Source organism: Protopterus annectens, chromosome 6.part0 (genome assembly GCF_019279795.1).
Source record: "Protopterus annectens isolate FY-2018-M chromosome 6.part0, PAN1.0, whole genome shotgun sequence".
Lineage (NCBI taxonomy): Eukaryota > Metazoa > Chordata > Ceratodontiformes > Protopteridae > Protopterus > Protopterus annectens.
Window position 1 is genome coordinate 768,209,273 of NC_056737.1, and position 15,074 is coordinate 768,224,346.

At 43.8% G+C, this 15,074-nt stretch overlaps 1 protein-coding gene across 1 annotated transcript in view; it reads left to right on the forward strand.

The window, feature by feature from the left end:
- ARID4A (AT-rich interaction domain 4A) overlaps positions 1-15,074 on the forward strand; it is an 877,572-nt gene that overhangs the window by 796,993 nt on the left and 65,505 nt on the right. Inside the window, exon 22 of the mRNA XM_044073577.1 lies at positions 11,608-11,805. Within this exon, the coding sequence (XP_043929512.1) occupies positions 11,608-11,805 (198 nt within the window). The remainder of the gene's footprint in view (positions 1-11,607; positions 11,806-15,074) is intronic.

Genomic DNA, 15,074 nt, shown 5'->3' on the forward strand with positions numbered 1-15,074 from the left:
AGTAAATGAGATATGACAGGCTGTGACCAAAAGGTGGAAGCAAAACCCTTAGAACATCTACGATAAATTAAATACCAAAATCTAGTAGTTCATTGGATACTTATGTGCATAAATAAATCTAAATATCTGAAGCATTAATATAATAAATGAATAAAATATAATAAGGTAATCAAATTGCATAACATGTATAAAAATAAAAAACTCCAAAAATACACTAAAAACAGTATAATGAAAATAACAATATTTGAAAGTGTATAAAATAAACCTAAAACACCAAGTACAATGAATCACAATATAAATGTACATCAGTGGGATAAAGGGCTGTTGAAAAAAAAGGTTTTAAAGAAATATTGTCATTTAACCCATGGGACTTAGCTGCTTGTACTCTAATTATCCATTTAACGTCAGCACGTTCTGTGATATTCCTAACACCGCCTAACATTGGAGTTCTGTGAATGAGTTCTAACACCATGAAATGAAACTTATGCCTGGAATCATTTTTAGAGACATGTTTGGCTAGCACATTTGTATCATCTCCTTTCTCTATTGCATATAAATGTTCTCTTACTCCTTTCTCCATTTCATGTAAATGATTTTTAAAGTGGTATATTTACAGGATACCTGATTGGATGTTTTAATTTTGTTGCAAGTATTACGCCATTGGATGTCATTCAGTTGAGAGTATTTAAATGTTAATTGAATGATTACTGATGTTTGTCTGATGGAAGCACCTTTGCAAGAACGTGAAAGTGCTTACTGGTCGAATAAATGTATTTTATTCTGTAATCCCTAGCTGTGTTTGTTCCAACTTTGTTTTTTAAGAGGTCCAGTCATCCTTGACTTCTTAGTTGGCTGCCCTAAAGGAACTTCATGGGCAGCATGTTCAGGCATTTCCATCAGGAGACATGCCTGGATGTGTTTGTGATCTTGCGGAGCTCTTCAAGTCTTTGTTCATCAGTACTCCTTTTGACGATGCTTCTTTGTTTGGCCCCAAAGTAAAGGACACTTATCCAGGTGTGTGAAGGATGGAATGACCCTACCTGTAGTGGGCATATGTTTTTCAACCCCTCAAAGATCCTTTTCTAGGAATCAACAAGGTGGTCTGACTATGTGGTTCAAGGAATCCCAGGGTCCTTTCCAGGATACATGTGGAGGAAGTTCCCCAGGGGCAGAGGAGGGAACTCAAATGGTCGATGACACCCCCGTGGCAGAGGTGGTCTGCAAAACCAGGCATCCAGAGATTCTGTCTTTGACAGACCGTACCGACGCTCCTGAAAGGAGGCCCAATTGTCCACCTCTGGAGGCACTCTGGGGTCTATGTATTCGTGCACCAGACAGCTTGACTAAACATAAAGATACTCAGGTGCAGAGGATTATTTCCAGAGGTTATGCAATAGCCTTTTCCCTTCCACTTCCAATCTCAAGAAAAATCCCCAGTGTTCCACCCAGTCAGAGGGAACAAGCAGCAGTTCAAATACTAAAGCTGCTAGAAAAGAGTTGCCCAAAATGTCCAGCTAGACCAGATAAAATGTGGAACTTACTCAAGGTTCTTTTTATTTCTAAAGAAAGCAGGAGACTGGAGACCAATTTTGGATCTCAGCAACTTAAACAAGTCAGTGTGATGCACCAGGTTTCGGATGGTCATGGTTCAGTCCATGCTCCCTTTTCTGGGCAAGGATTATTGGATGTGCTGAATAGACCATATGGATGCATATTATCACATAAAGATGGGCAGACAATCCAGAAGGTACTTGCTGAGAGCCAGTTGTTATCAATTCAGAGTTCTGCCCTTTGGTCTCACCACAGCCCCCAGGGTGTTCACCAAATGTATGGCAGTAATAGCATCTAACTTGAAACTGCAAGGATTCCAGGTGTTTCCATATCTGGATGATTGGCTCTTTACCACCCTGACTAGGCATCATTTAGTAAGAGCAAGAGATCAGTTTCTCTAGACATGTTCTCATCTGGGGATTACCATAAACTACAAGTCTCAACTGGAATCAACTCAGAAGTTGGAATTCATAGAATTCATAAGAAGCACTGTTCAACACAGTCAGTGATGGCTTCACTGCCTCCCTCAAGAGTTCAGACTATCAGATCACAGGTCAGAAAAATAATCTACAGTACCAAAATTTCAGCCCCCTTGGTTCTTCAAGTTCTAGGAGCAATGTCAGAGGCAGTGATACTAGTATCTTTAGTCAGATTTTACATGAGGATTCTTCAGTGGATACTGACAACACAGTGGTCAGTATCTTACCAACCCTCGTCAACTCTGATATGAATCACTCACATATGCAAGAGAGATGTCAGGTGGTGGATTCCATCAGATCAGGTTCTAGAAGGTCGTCTGTTTGTTCCCTATCAGCCCAAGGCCATAGTGACCACAGACACTTCCCATTTGGGGGGGGGGGCACTTTCTGGGAAAAACAGTTCAAGGCACTTGGTCCCCCGAAGAGGCCAATTTGCATATCCATGTCCTAGAGGTGACAGCAGTGCTTTTAGCATTGCAAGTCATCCAAGGTGCTCTCCCTTCAGGGATGACTGCAATTCAAATGGACAGTATGTCAGTAGTTTGGTACATCAACACACAAGGAAGGGACCAGATCTTACCCCGTGTGTCAAGAAGCGCTCAGAGTGTGGCAGTGGGAGTTCTTATCCAGTCACTTTCTCATAGCAACACACATTCCGGGAAAGTCCAGTGTGATGATAGACAAGATGAGCAGGTGCATTCTTCTACCTTGCGAGTGGTCTCTCAACAAGAATGTGACGGAAATGATTTTCCATTAGTGGGACCAGCCTTGCTGCGATAATTTTGCTTCTCCACTAAACAACAAATGCAGCAGCTACTTTGCCCTAACCCCCCCCCCACACACACACACACAGGGGTAATCACCGAGGGATGCTCCACTTCACGATTGGCCCACCAGTCTACTTTATGACTATCCACCAATCCCACTAATTTCAAAATTCCTACAGAAAGCTGCCATGTTGAAGAGCAGTCATCCTCATTGAACCTTACTGGACTCAACAGATTTGGTTCCCCTTCCTTTGGCCTTGCTTACTTCACCAACCTTGGATTCTGTATCCATTTCCATACCTCCTGACTCACCCGACAGGCATGAGCCTTCCAGACGCATCAAACCTCAGGCCGATGCCCTGGCTTCCCCAGTTCTGTTAATAGCTAGACAACCTATGCTCTCTTCCACTATCCAGCATATACTTATCTTCATGTAAACCTTCAACACGTAAACTCTATTCCAGAAAATGGAAAAGATTTTGTGTTGGGCACATCAAAATCATATTGAACCTTTTTCAGCTCCAGTACATAAGATCCTTGAATTTTTGCTCCCACTTTTTGAAGAAGGAGCTAGTATTTCACCCGTTAAAGTTAGTTTAGCAGCAATATCAAACTTTGGATTTTAGGGTTCTCAGTAGCCTCTCAAGTTGTGCAGAGCTTTCTTGCGAAGCATTCTACTTTTAAGATCTCCTTTTAAAGACCCTACTCCCCCATGGGACATTAATCTGGTACTGCAGGCAGTTCTGTATATTCCTCTTTGACCCAGCAGCTAAGTGTGACCTTAAGTATCTTACTTGGAAAATGTTTTTTCTAGTAGCCCTTACATCAGATAGACGAATTTCAGATATTCAAGCATAGTCTTCAAAACCTCCATACTTGATTTTTCACAAGGATAGAGTTACATTACAAACCAATGCATCCTTTCTTCCCAAGGTGGTGTCAGAATCCAGTATCAATCAGTCCATTTATTTGCCAGTTTTCTTCCCCCAGATTTACTAACAAAGGTGAATACATGTTACATTTGCTGAATGTTCACAGACAATTACAATTATGTGTTTATCTGGATAGAACAAAAGACATAAGAGTAACAGAACAGTTGTTTGTTTCCTTTACAGACTTGAAATTGGGAAAGCCACTTGCCAAAGTAACTTTAGCCAGATGGCTAACTGATTGTATCTCATTTATTTATTTAAAAAGGATGGGCTTTACCGTACCACAACCAGTACAAGCTCATTCAACTAGATCCATGGTAACATCTTTGTTTTTTTCTTTCCATGAGATCCGTGGATGACATATGCACAGCAGCTACTTTGGCTGCTCCCCATACCTTTGTTACTTATTACAAATTGGATCTGGTCTGCAGAGATAGAGCATCATTTGGTTCAGCTGTGCTCGGGGAACATCCTTCCTTGAGTCCATCCAGGATTTTAGTTAGCTGGGGACTCAATCCCATCAGATGAGGATCAAATGAAAATTGACATTAGATAAAGAAGTTGTGTACTTAACAAGATCCGAGGTAACTTAGGATTGGTACATTATGGGTAAGGGAGAAGCTTGTGTTTTTGATTGACAAGAGCTTTAGCAATGACCGAGTCTGATCTGAACCCATCAGTTGAATGAAAATGAATAACACAGATGGAACATTATGGTAAGTACATAACTTCTTGATGTCCTTCAAGGATGCATCTGTAGTCATAACATATGGGGTCGTCCTGCCTCAGGCAGCCCTTCGGTCGGCCGGATTCCAAAGTCTGGGTCTGGCCTCGGCTGATGTCGCACTTTCCCCGACATCAGAGCTTCTGGGGTATAAAGGCATCAGCCGACGCCATTTTCCTCAGTCTTTCTTGCGGCTGATGTCGCACTTTCCCCGACATCAGAGCTTCTGGGGTATAAAGGCATCAGCCGACGCCATTTTCCTCAGTCTTTCTTGCCGCACAGTGCCCGAAGCAGAAGCTGTTCGCAAGTGCCGGTCGGTCAGATCCAGAGATTTCAGCTACCGAAGACTTCGAAAAAAGCTAAGTACCCCGTTGGGGACTCTTTCTTGCCTCAGCTGATGTCAGACAAAGTAAATAATTGTTTAACTTGTGGGAAACAAATACCTCATAAGGATTTCCATTCTTACTGCCTTCCTTGCTTAGGCCCAGACCACGACGTATCAGCTTGTTTAGCCTGTGCCTCCTTCAACCGACAGACTCTTAGACGTCGGTCGGAGTTTGCAGAAGAATTTTTCGGATCCGCTTTTGCATATAAAATGCCGTCGGAGACTCCGACTACGCATTTGGCCAAAAAACGCAGGGAAAAGGACCGACACTCGCCCAGCGTTTCGGCTGAAACCACGGCTAGGCCTACCGCGAGTGTCTCTGTTTCGGCTGAAACCGAGCCCTCTGTTCTTACTATGACAGAAACCATACCTCCGACAACCGAGGCCAGAGAGGCCCCGGCTGAGTCGGCTTCAGAAATCCCTACCGAAGCTAGCGCTCAAGATTTGTCCGACACCATTCCATTGGACATTTCTACACCTGCACGTGGGGCAGCTAGGCCCCCAGCTTCTATGTCTATTAAGGCCTTCTCCAGGGCTAAAGCTGCCAAACTTTCAAAAGCTTTACCTGCCAAATCTACTTCTCAGAGGCCTTCCTCAAGTTCTCAGATTCTCAGTCTTGCTGAGGACCTTATATCCTTGATTAGGGGTTCCCAACCTCACCCAGACAGGGCCTCACAACCTCCACCAGACAAAAGGCCTAGGACTGAACCCTCTGAACCTGTCTCCTCTGATTACTCCACGGATGGATCTGATTTGTCAGACCATCAGGAAGGGGCCTATTCTCCTTATGAGGATTCAGATGCTGAAGATTCTATCCCTTCGGCCTCCCCTCCTGAAGAATTTTCCTTTGGGGAGACCTTGCACTCTATGAGGGAACACTTTCAATGGCAGGGTCAGGATTTTTCTGATTCTAGAAAAAGACTAAGGACTTTTTTACATTTGCCCCAGCACAGGCCCTTAGCCATACCACCAGTGCTAACTGTAATTGATGATGTGTATAATGATGTTAGTTCTGCACCTGATTCTCTTCCCCCGGCCCCTGCCAAACCTGACAGATATTACATGGTCCCGGATTCTCACTTCCACCTGTATAAAGCCCATGCTGCAGGTCCAGAAACCCCCTACCCTCTGAAAGAGAGTCTAGAGCATTAGAGAGATGGGGTAAAAAGGTTTATACATCTGCTACTCTTTCTGCCAGGGCATTAAACTGTCAATTCCATATGATACAGTACCAAGAATATTTGTTAGATCAGCTGAATAAGAAGCTTTCTTCTTCTGAACCTTTAGACCGTAAATCCCTTCAGGATTTGGTACACAACTCTCATCAGGTCAGTAATCATTTCTTAAAATGTGGCTATGATGCACTGGAGGCTTCATTTAGATCAGCTATGACTGGGGCAGTAATTCGTAGGCATGCCTGGCTAAAAGAGCAATCCCTGCCAGACCATGTCAAGGCTAAGCTCCTAGATGCTCCAATGGAGAAACAAAGTTTATTTGGCTCCCCTGCACAGGAGAGTCTAAAGAAAGTGGAAGAAAAAGCAAAATCTGTGCAAACAGTAAAGGAATTTCTACAGGTCCAACCTCCGAGGTTCAGCAGAAACTGGCCTTCCAAGAATTGGTCCTTTCCAGACACCTCCAGAGCACAGAGGGGCAGGAATAGACGCCCTCGAGGCAGAGGTCAATCAAAGGGTGCCTATAGGGGCCGTCAGTGGCAGCCTGCCAACCAGAGGAGTAGTGCCACAGCTGCAACTACAACCACTACCACAGGACAGACACAATGATTCCGCCTACCAGGGAACAACTGGAAGCTCCCTTGGGCGGAAAGCTGGCTTTATTCTCAAAAAACTGGCATTGCATTACAAAGGACACATGGACATTGCAAACAATAGACAAAGGATACAGGTTTCACTTCTACACTTTACCAAAAAGGAGCGGAATGCCAAACCTACCACCAAACCAGAAGCCAGAGGCTTTAAGACAAATCAAAAATTTACTTCAGATGAAAGCGATAGAAAGGGTACCATCTATGGAACAAGGCCAAGGATTTTACTCCAGACTATTCCTTGTACCAAGAAAAGAAAACCAATGGAGGCCTATTCTCGACTTGTCCGCACTGAACACATATCTCATTGTACCAAAATTCAAAATGCTGACCCTACAGCAACTTCTTCCCATGTTGGGCAAGGAGTCTTGGCTGGTGACTCTAGATCTCAAGGAGGCATACTTGCACGTCCCTATCCGACCAGATTGCAGAAGACACCTCAGATTTCTTGCAGGATCAGAGCATTATCAATTCTCAGCATTACCCTTTGGCTTATCTACTGCGCCCAGAGTATTCACGAAATGCCTGGCATCAGTAATTACACATCGCAGACTTCAGGGAATTCAAATCTACCCATACCTGGACGACTGCCTAATACAAGCGGACAACAAGACAAAATTGATAAAGAATTTGGCCTATGTCATACACCTGCTACAGGCCTTGGGATACACAGTCAACATCTAAAAGTCAAGACTAGTGCCATCCCAAAGGATAACCTTTTTGGGTGCGGATCTGGACACAATAACTCAGATGGCTTTTCTCACAGAAGAAAAACAAAAACAACTTCCAGATTACTTTATGACTTTGACAAGACAAACTCAGCTTAGTGCAAGGAAAGTCCTGCAGGCCCTGGGTTTCATGGCATCCTGCATAATCTTGATCCCACATGCCAGGCTGCATATGAGGAAATTACAATGGTACCTAAGGAATGTATGGTCTCAACACAGACACAGTCTAGAAACCATGGGACCAATCATTCCATGCCTTCAAAAGGAATTCCTGTGGAGGGCTCAGGCCTGCCAGTCCAACAGAGGGTTGCCTTTCAACAAACCAAAACCAAGGCAGACCATCACCACGGACGCCTCAGACCTAAGATGGGGAGCACACATGGAGGACAAATGTATCCAAGGCCTATGGCCTCAAGGACAGCTAAACTTGCACATAAACCAAAAGGAGATGCTGGCAGTGAAGCATGCAATCGAGGCATTCAAACCATTCCTCCAGCAAGGACATCTGCTGATAAGGACAGACAACACCACGGTCATGTGGTACATAAACAAACAGGGAGGCACGCATTCCTACCCTCTATGCCGGATGGCAATGGATCTGTGGAACCTAGGCCTGAATCTCAATATCCAGCTGCAGGCCATATTCGTACCAGGAAAAGAGAATTCACTAGCAGACAGCTTAAGCAGGACTACCACGGATGCTCACGAATGGATGCTGCATCCAGACATCTTCAAACTCATAACAAAGAAATGGGGATTGCCAGAGATAGATCTGTTCGCCTCCCCTCTCAACCACCAACTGAAGAAATTCTGCTCAAGGACATACCCACCCACAAGCCTGGAGGGTGGACTCTCTCTCTTTCAACTGGAATGCCCTAATAGTGTATGCATTCCCACCTCTCCCATTGATGTACAAAGTTCTACTGAAGATCAGGGAGGAACAGCCAAAGGTGATACTAATAGCTCCGGACTGGCCAAGACAACACTTGTATCCGCTACTGAAAAGCATGTCTCAGGCGAACTCATGGCCTCTACCCCTATGGCCTCTTCTTCTAACGCAGAACAGTTTCAAGACCCTGCATCCAGACTTGAAAACTCTGCAACTAACTGCCTGGAAAATTGCTTAAAACCAAACCAAACTGTCTTATCTCAGAGGGTCAAGGACATTATCCTGGAGACTTGCAGACCCTCCACAAGGAAGACATACTCAGCTAAATGGAAGAGATTCCTCATTTGGAGCACATCAAAGGGCACAGATGTCACAGTGGCAAACCTAGCACACATCCTAGAATACTTAGCAGAATTGTTCCACAATGGCCTGTCTTACTCTTCCATTAAGATTCATGCTTCAGCAATTTCAGCAGAATACAATATGGATCCTCCTATCTTCTCTCACCCTCTACTCAGACAATTTTTGAGAGGGATCAAAAATGTTAAACCTCCAAGGAGACCCCCTCTACCTGCATGGGATCTCAATTTTGTGCTGGAAAAATTGACACTACCTCCTTTTGAACCAGCAGCATCAGCAGACTTACAGTTTTTATCTTGGAAAACTGCTTTCCTTCTATCAATCACTTCAGCAAGAAGAGTATCCGAGCTACAGGCATTAATGGCAGTGCAGCCTTTCCTTATTTTTCACCAGGATAGAGTGTCTTTGAGAACCAATCCTACTTTCATGCCAAAGGTGGTATCCAGGGTATCCTTGAACCAAGCTATTCATTTGCCTATGTTCTTCCCTAACCCACAGAACAAAGGAGAAAAACTCTTGCACACCTTGGATATACACAGACAACTACGCTACTATCTGGACAGAACTAAAACCAGCAGAAAAACTGACCAACTTTTTGTAGCCTATGCAACTGGGGTGCAAGGAAAAGCAATTTCCAAGCAGACAATTTCAAAATGGATAGGAAATTGCATTCGCTTTTGCTACTCTTTTCATGGAAAGACAGCTCCTGAAAATATCAGGCCTCATTCCACAAGGGCCACAGCCACCAGTACAGCTTTCCTACGAGGGGTGGCTACCAAGGACATTTTAGAAGCTGCTACTTGGAGCTCCGTGCATACATTTGCCAAGCATTATAATCTACCTTTATACTCCAGATCCCGAGCAGGCTTTGCAACTGCAGTTTTACAGGGGATCTTAACTACACCATCCTTATCTTAGTACCTCCTCCCCCAGTTTGGCTATGGTATTCTACCCATATGTTATGACTACAGATGCATCCTTGAAGGACATAGTACAGTTTTGTACCTACCATAAATGTAGATGTCCGATAGGTATGCATCTGCAGTCAGGATTACCCACCCTCCTTCCCCTCTGTGGTATTCCTAGGGTGCTTACCCCTCTTTCAGCTAGCTGGGGGAATCTATTATGGTGTATTTGTTTGTTTGTGTAGATATATATATATATATATATATATATATTTTTTTTTTTTTTTGCTGCTGTTTGTAACATTCTACATTTATCCAAATTTAGCCTTCCTAGAGGGCACCTGGCATCTGGGGCAAGAAACACTGAGGAAAATGGCGTTGGCTGATGCCTTTATACCCCAGAAGCTCTGACGTCAGGGAAAGTGCGACATCAGCCGAGGCCAGACCCAGACTTTGGAATCCGGCCGACCGAAGGGCTGCCTGAGGCAGGACAACCCCATATGTTATGACTGCAGATGCATACCTATCGGACATCTACATTTATGGTAGGTACAAAACTGTACTTTTTCCCTTCCTTCAGAAGCAACATTTTGAAGTAAGCAAACCAATGTAACTTAAATGTCATTTATTTTTGTCTGCATAGCTGTGTAGCAGTTACAAACTGATTACTTCTGCTCTAAGTGTGTCCCAAGAAATGATCATAAACACGAGATTCAGCTGTTTTCAGTGATGTGCTCTTTTGCCATAGGTTCATTGGTTCATAGGTTGGTACTAGGCTATCAGCCCTAGGGCCTATACAAGCCTAGCCATGACAATTCCCTGGCTATTTCTTCCCACATTATTTACTTTCCTGGACCCCTGTCTAGCAGGGCAACTGACGTGATCCCTGGGGTGAATTTCCTTTCTTCCATCCATTCGTCAAGGTTCCTCTTGAAGAGGTCCAAAGAGGCACTCTGCTTGACATGTATGGGCAATCTATTCCAGAGTCTGTTGAGTCTCTGGGTCAGGAACCTATCCCTCCAGCATGTTTTGTTTATTGTGATGACATAACTTAGCTTGGCTTCTTCATCATTGTGGCTCTGTTTGGGGCAAACATACATTGTGCTCAATCAATCAGTGTATCATAGGAAGTTTACCAGTTAATGTCTGAAGAAATCTTTCATACAAGCCACACATTTCTGCCATTCATATGTTTTCATGAGCTTCAGTGAAATAACTATTCTCTCTCCAAGACCTGTCCTGCAGCTCGGTCAACTTTTCCTGGAGTTCTTCATGCCTGGTTTGTGTGTGTCAGATGTTCTTCATCTCACATTGCTGCAGTCCTTACACTTGGGTAGTCCGCTGTCCTCGGTCGGCCCGAATATCAAAGTATAAGGTTTTCCTGGAGTTCTTCATGCCTGGTTTGTGTGTGTCAGTTTTCCCTTTATATATTCTGAAGGAGTGTTTGATTAATGTCTTTTGTATTTCTTTGTCTCTTTGTTATTCATTTTAACTTAGTCCTTTAATATAATGCTAATTTTTAAGATATCATGGTATATTTTCTACTTTTCTGTTTTTATTCTTTATGCACTACCAGTTCCATTAACAGATTGACCACATAGTTTTCTTTTCTTCCAGAAAGCTCCTGTAGTGTGTCTTGAATTTTTTTTTTTTTCACTTTTTCCGGGTCACCATACAAACTCATCTGGTTTACTGTTAAGCTTGTATCAGTGCTACTGTAATGATATACTTTTGCTTAACTGGTTACCAGCACTTCAAGGGGCAGCTAAAATAGCTTATGCTATCTCATGAGTGTGCCATACAGGAAGTTTAGAGGCATTTCAGCATTGTGCTAGGCTGGGGATTTCTAAAGACAGGATCTCAACATTTGACTTCTGCAGAGGCTTTTTCCTCAAATAGCTCTCATTCCTGCAATTAAGTGCAGTTTGTTTATAGCAAGTTAACCTAGGTAAATGTATTTTTTTTTTCACTATTTGTATGGCATTGTCAGAAATAGCTATTTGTTCAGTAAAAGTGTTTCAGAAGCTCATTTTTGTGTAGTAATGCAAAACCTTTGTTCTTTTAGGTCATAGCAGTGACAGTGAAGACCTCTCGATTACAGAGAGTTCAAGTAAATGCACTTCATTGAAGCATGGTGGCTTAATTAAGCCACAGAAACTTGCTCGACTATCCTCTCTTAACAGTAAAGATGGCGAGAAGGACAAGCACAGAGAGAAGCATCAGAATATAACTGCAAGGTCATATAAGTGGAGTTTTCAGATAAGTAAGAAAGAGTTTTGTGAATATGATTTCCAATTTGTGTGTACTGTTTGCTTGTTGGGGAAGCTTTTTTGAGTACTTGACCAGGTATTTACAGGCTCATTTATTGAAGACTTTGTTGCTGTTCTGGTAGTAACCTTGTAGCCCATGCTTCTGGAAAGAAACAAAATAAATCTGTTAACCTTATCCAGTTGTGCAGCTATTGTGCTTGTTTGCCAAATCTTTAGTACCAGTCATGTTAATATGTTCACATAGTTATAGAGCCGTGATACTGTTATCTTGACACTTTTGGCACACTCTGTACTACTCTTGTATCTTATTATTCTTGTACTTGTCTTCAAAAATTGCTTCCTTCGTGGGCCATCTCTAGAATGATGTAGGTCTTCGTTTCTGTGGTGCCAGCTGTCCTATAGTACAATCTGATCACCTTAAAATAGAAAAAAGTTTAGGGTAATAGACTGGAATATCAAAATGGAACAAATTGGGAGGTGGAGCCATGGAGGGGGAAAAAGAAGGGGTAACAATAGAGGAGGACTAGTGTACCAGCACCTGAGGTTATCCTACACATCCCCCACAGGTGGTACAAAACACCTGCAAAAATGAGTGGAGGAAACAAAATGGGTTCCCTACTGATGCCAACAAGCTGATAAAACAAAGGCTGAAAACAAAAGTGAAGTTCAAAAGTCACTCTTCTCCTTCAACTTTTTTTTTTTTGTTATGGGGGGGGGGGGGTAGGACATGCCCTTCACATTCCCTGAATTTATATATTCCAACTCCAGTATTACCATACCTCAGAGAAAAGGGAATATTTCTAGAAATGGTATCTGGGACTTAGTTTATCAAAGTCTGATCTTTTGGCCAATCTGTCTCTGTATCTTGGGACTCACTCTAGCTAGTCCTGACATTTTAAATGGTTATCGACAAAACGAGCAAGTATGAATACTGGTTAAACAGAGTTAAAGGAATGGGATCTATGTGATTTGAGAGTCTGAACAAGTGCATAGCATTTGGAGAAAATAAGATAAAATGGAGAAAAGTTTGTGGTACAGTAGATTGGACGTACATGTGAGTTACCTTTCTAGGGTTGGGTATGCATGAGAGAGCGATTTGTGTGTTCTTTTAGCCCTAGTGCCTGCTGATCATCAAGCATCCTCAGGCTGGACTTCAGCCCATTAGCTCCTCTGTAGTGGTGGGGTGTCCCCAGAACTGTGGGGGCAGTTGCCATCCAGAAGAGCCATCATTCAAGCAGATGTGTGTGCTGCTGTGCTGCACATGTTTTCACCAGTACCAGGCCATTTGAATGGCCTAGCCCCACTCTTTGAACGGGGGGGGTGGGGGCAGTCTACCTGCATCACTGCCTGAATACACAACGCCCACCCCTTGTGACTGCATGCTTACTTGCACTGATTATTGGGCTAAACCAGATGGAGGCTTGGTTGGCTGAAAGCATGCACTGAAAATGCCTGGACAGTGCTCCTCTTCCTCCAAGGAACTGTGGCAGTATGGATGTTCTTCATGTTTCACTGTTGCAGTCATCACTTGTGGGTTATCCCTGCTGTGGTAGCCCTCGGCCGGCCTGAATACCAGAGTTAGTGTTTTTGTGCCCCGGCTGCTGTCGCCTGTAGTCTGATGTCAGGTTGTCAGTGCTATAAAGCAAGGTAGCCGACGTCATTACATCACTCTTTCTTACCGTGAAGCCCATAACAGTTCGCACGAGTGCCGGTTGTTCACTGCAAGAAGTCGAATTTCAGCTGAAAACGTCTAAAGCTAAGTACCCTATTGGGGACCCTTTTTTTGCTCTAACAGATGTTCGAAAAAAATTGCTTCGCCTGTGGAAAGCAGATCCCACACCGAGAGTTTCATTCTTACTGAATCACTTGTTTAGGCCCAGACTGCAGCGTCCCTCGTTGCCAGTTCTGTGCCCTGTTTAATCTGAGAATCATTCGCCATAGAGCTCTTTTTTGTAGAGAATTATTTTCGTATTCCGTCTTCGAATTTCGATATGGCGTCCGTCAGCCAAACTTCTGCCGACATTCCAAAAAAACGTAAAGATAGAGACAGGCCACATAAGGCTAAGCCTTACAACGACACTACCACTAAGCAAGTCGTCAGTTCTCTGGAATTCTCTGGAGTTCAGTGAGGCGCTTTTGCAGCCCCTGATGCCCGACTCGCTTTCTATGCAGGCCTCTGCCGAGACCCTGTTGGATGCCTCAGAAATCCACTTAGTCTTCCGAGCCTTTGGCTGTCTCTCTCTCGGTTGGGTCTGTAGTTGTGACGCAGGCACCGGCTTCTGAGGAGGCTGTTCGCACTAATGATTCTAGACAAAACACAACATCTACTCTTCCGACTACCGTTCCTCAGAGACCGATGGTTTCTCTTAGGCCTCGAAGCCAGGCCACTCCAAGGAAATCTGCTTCTGGCCACCATCTTGCTACTGCTCCCCCACCCCAAGCCCAAATGTTTAAAATGGTGGAGGATCTCATCTCCCTTATCCAAGGTACTTGAGCCCCCACTCCAAAAAGGAAAAGGGTTCCTTCTCCAGAAATTATGACAGACTAGGAGTCTGAGGATTCTGATTATTCTGCCTTTGAAGAGGAACAACAGCCCTTAACTGTTTTGAGGATTCAAATGCAGAGGAATCCATCCCCTCTGCCTCCCCTCCAGAGGTCTTCGCCTTTGGGGAAACCCTTCACTCCCTCAGGGAGCATTTTCAGTAGGAATCTCAGGACTACCCACAGTCAAAGAAATGACTTGGAGAGTTTCTGGACCTGCCCCAGCACAGATCCCTGGCCATCCCACCTATTCTAAAAGTGGTGGATGATGTTTTCTTTGAATCCAGTTTAGCCCCTGATGCCCTGCTAAACCTGACAGGTACTACAGAGTACCGGATTCTCTCAAGTACCTGTACAGGAACCCTGCTGCAGACCTTGAGGTCAGGGACCCAGAGGAGCCAAGACTTGTTCTGCCAAGAATCCTTTTCCTTCTGGCAAAGACTCCAGAGCTCTGGACAGATGGGATAAGAAAGTATACACCTCTGCAACCTTAGCTGTCAGAGCACCCAATTGTTAAAACAACACACTTTGGAACAATTAAAAAAGAAAAAAAAAAAAGAGCTGGCAGAATTACTACTTTCTGCTTGTTAATTGGCCAAGCACTCATTACTGTGTGGATTTGATGTCCTAGAAGCCTCTAGCAGGGCAGCAGTGACAGGATCTGTTATTAGAAGACATGCATGGCTGAAGGAACAGCCTCTTCCTGATCATGTTCAGTCTA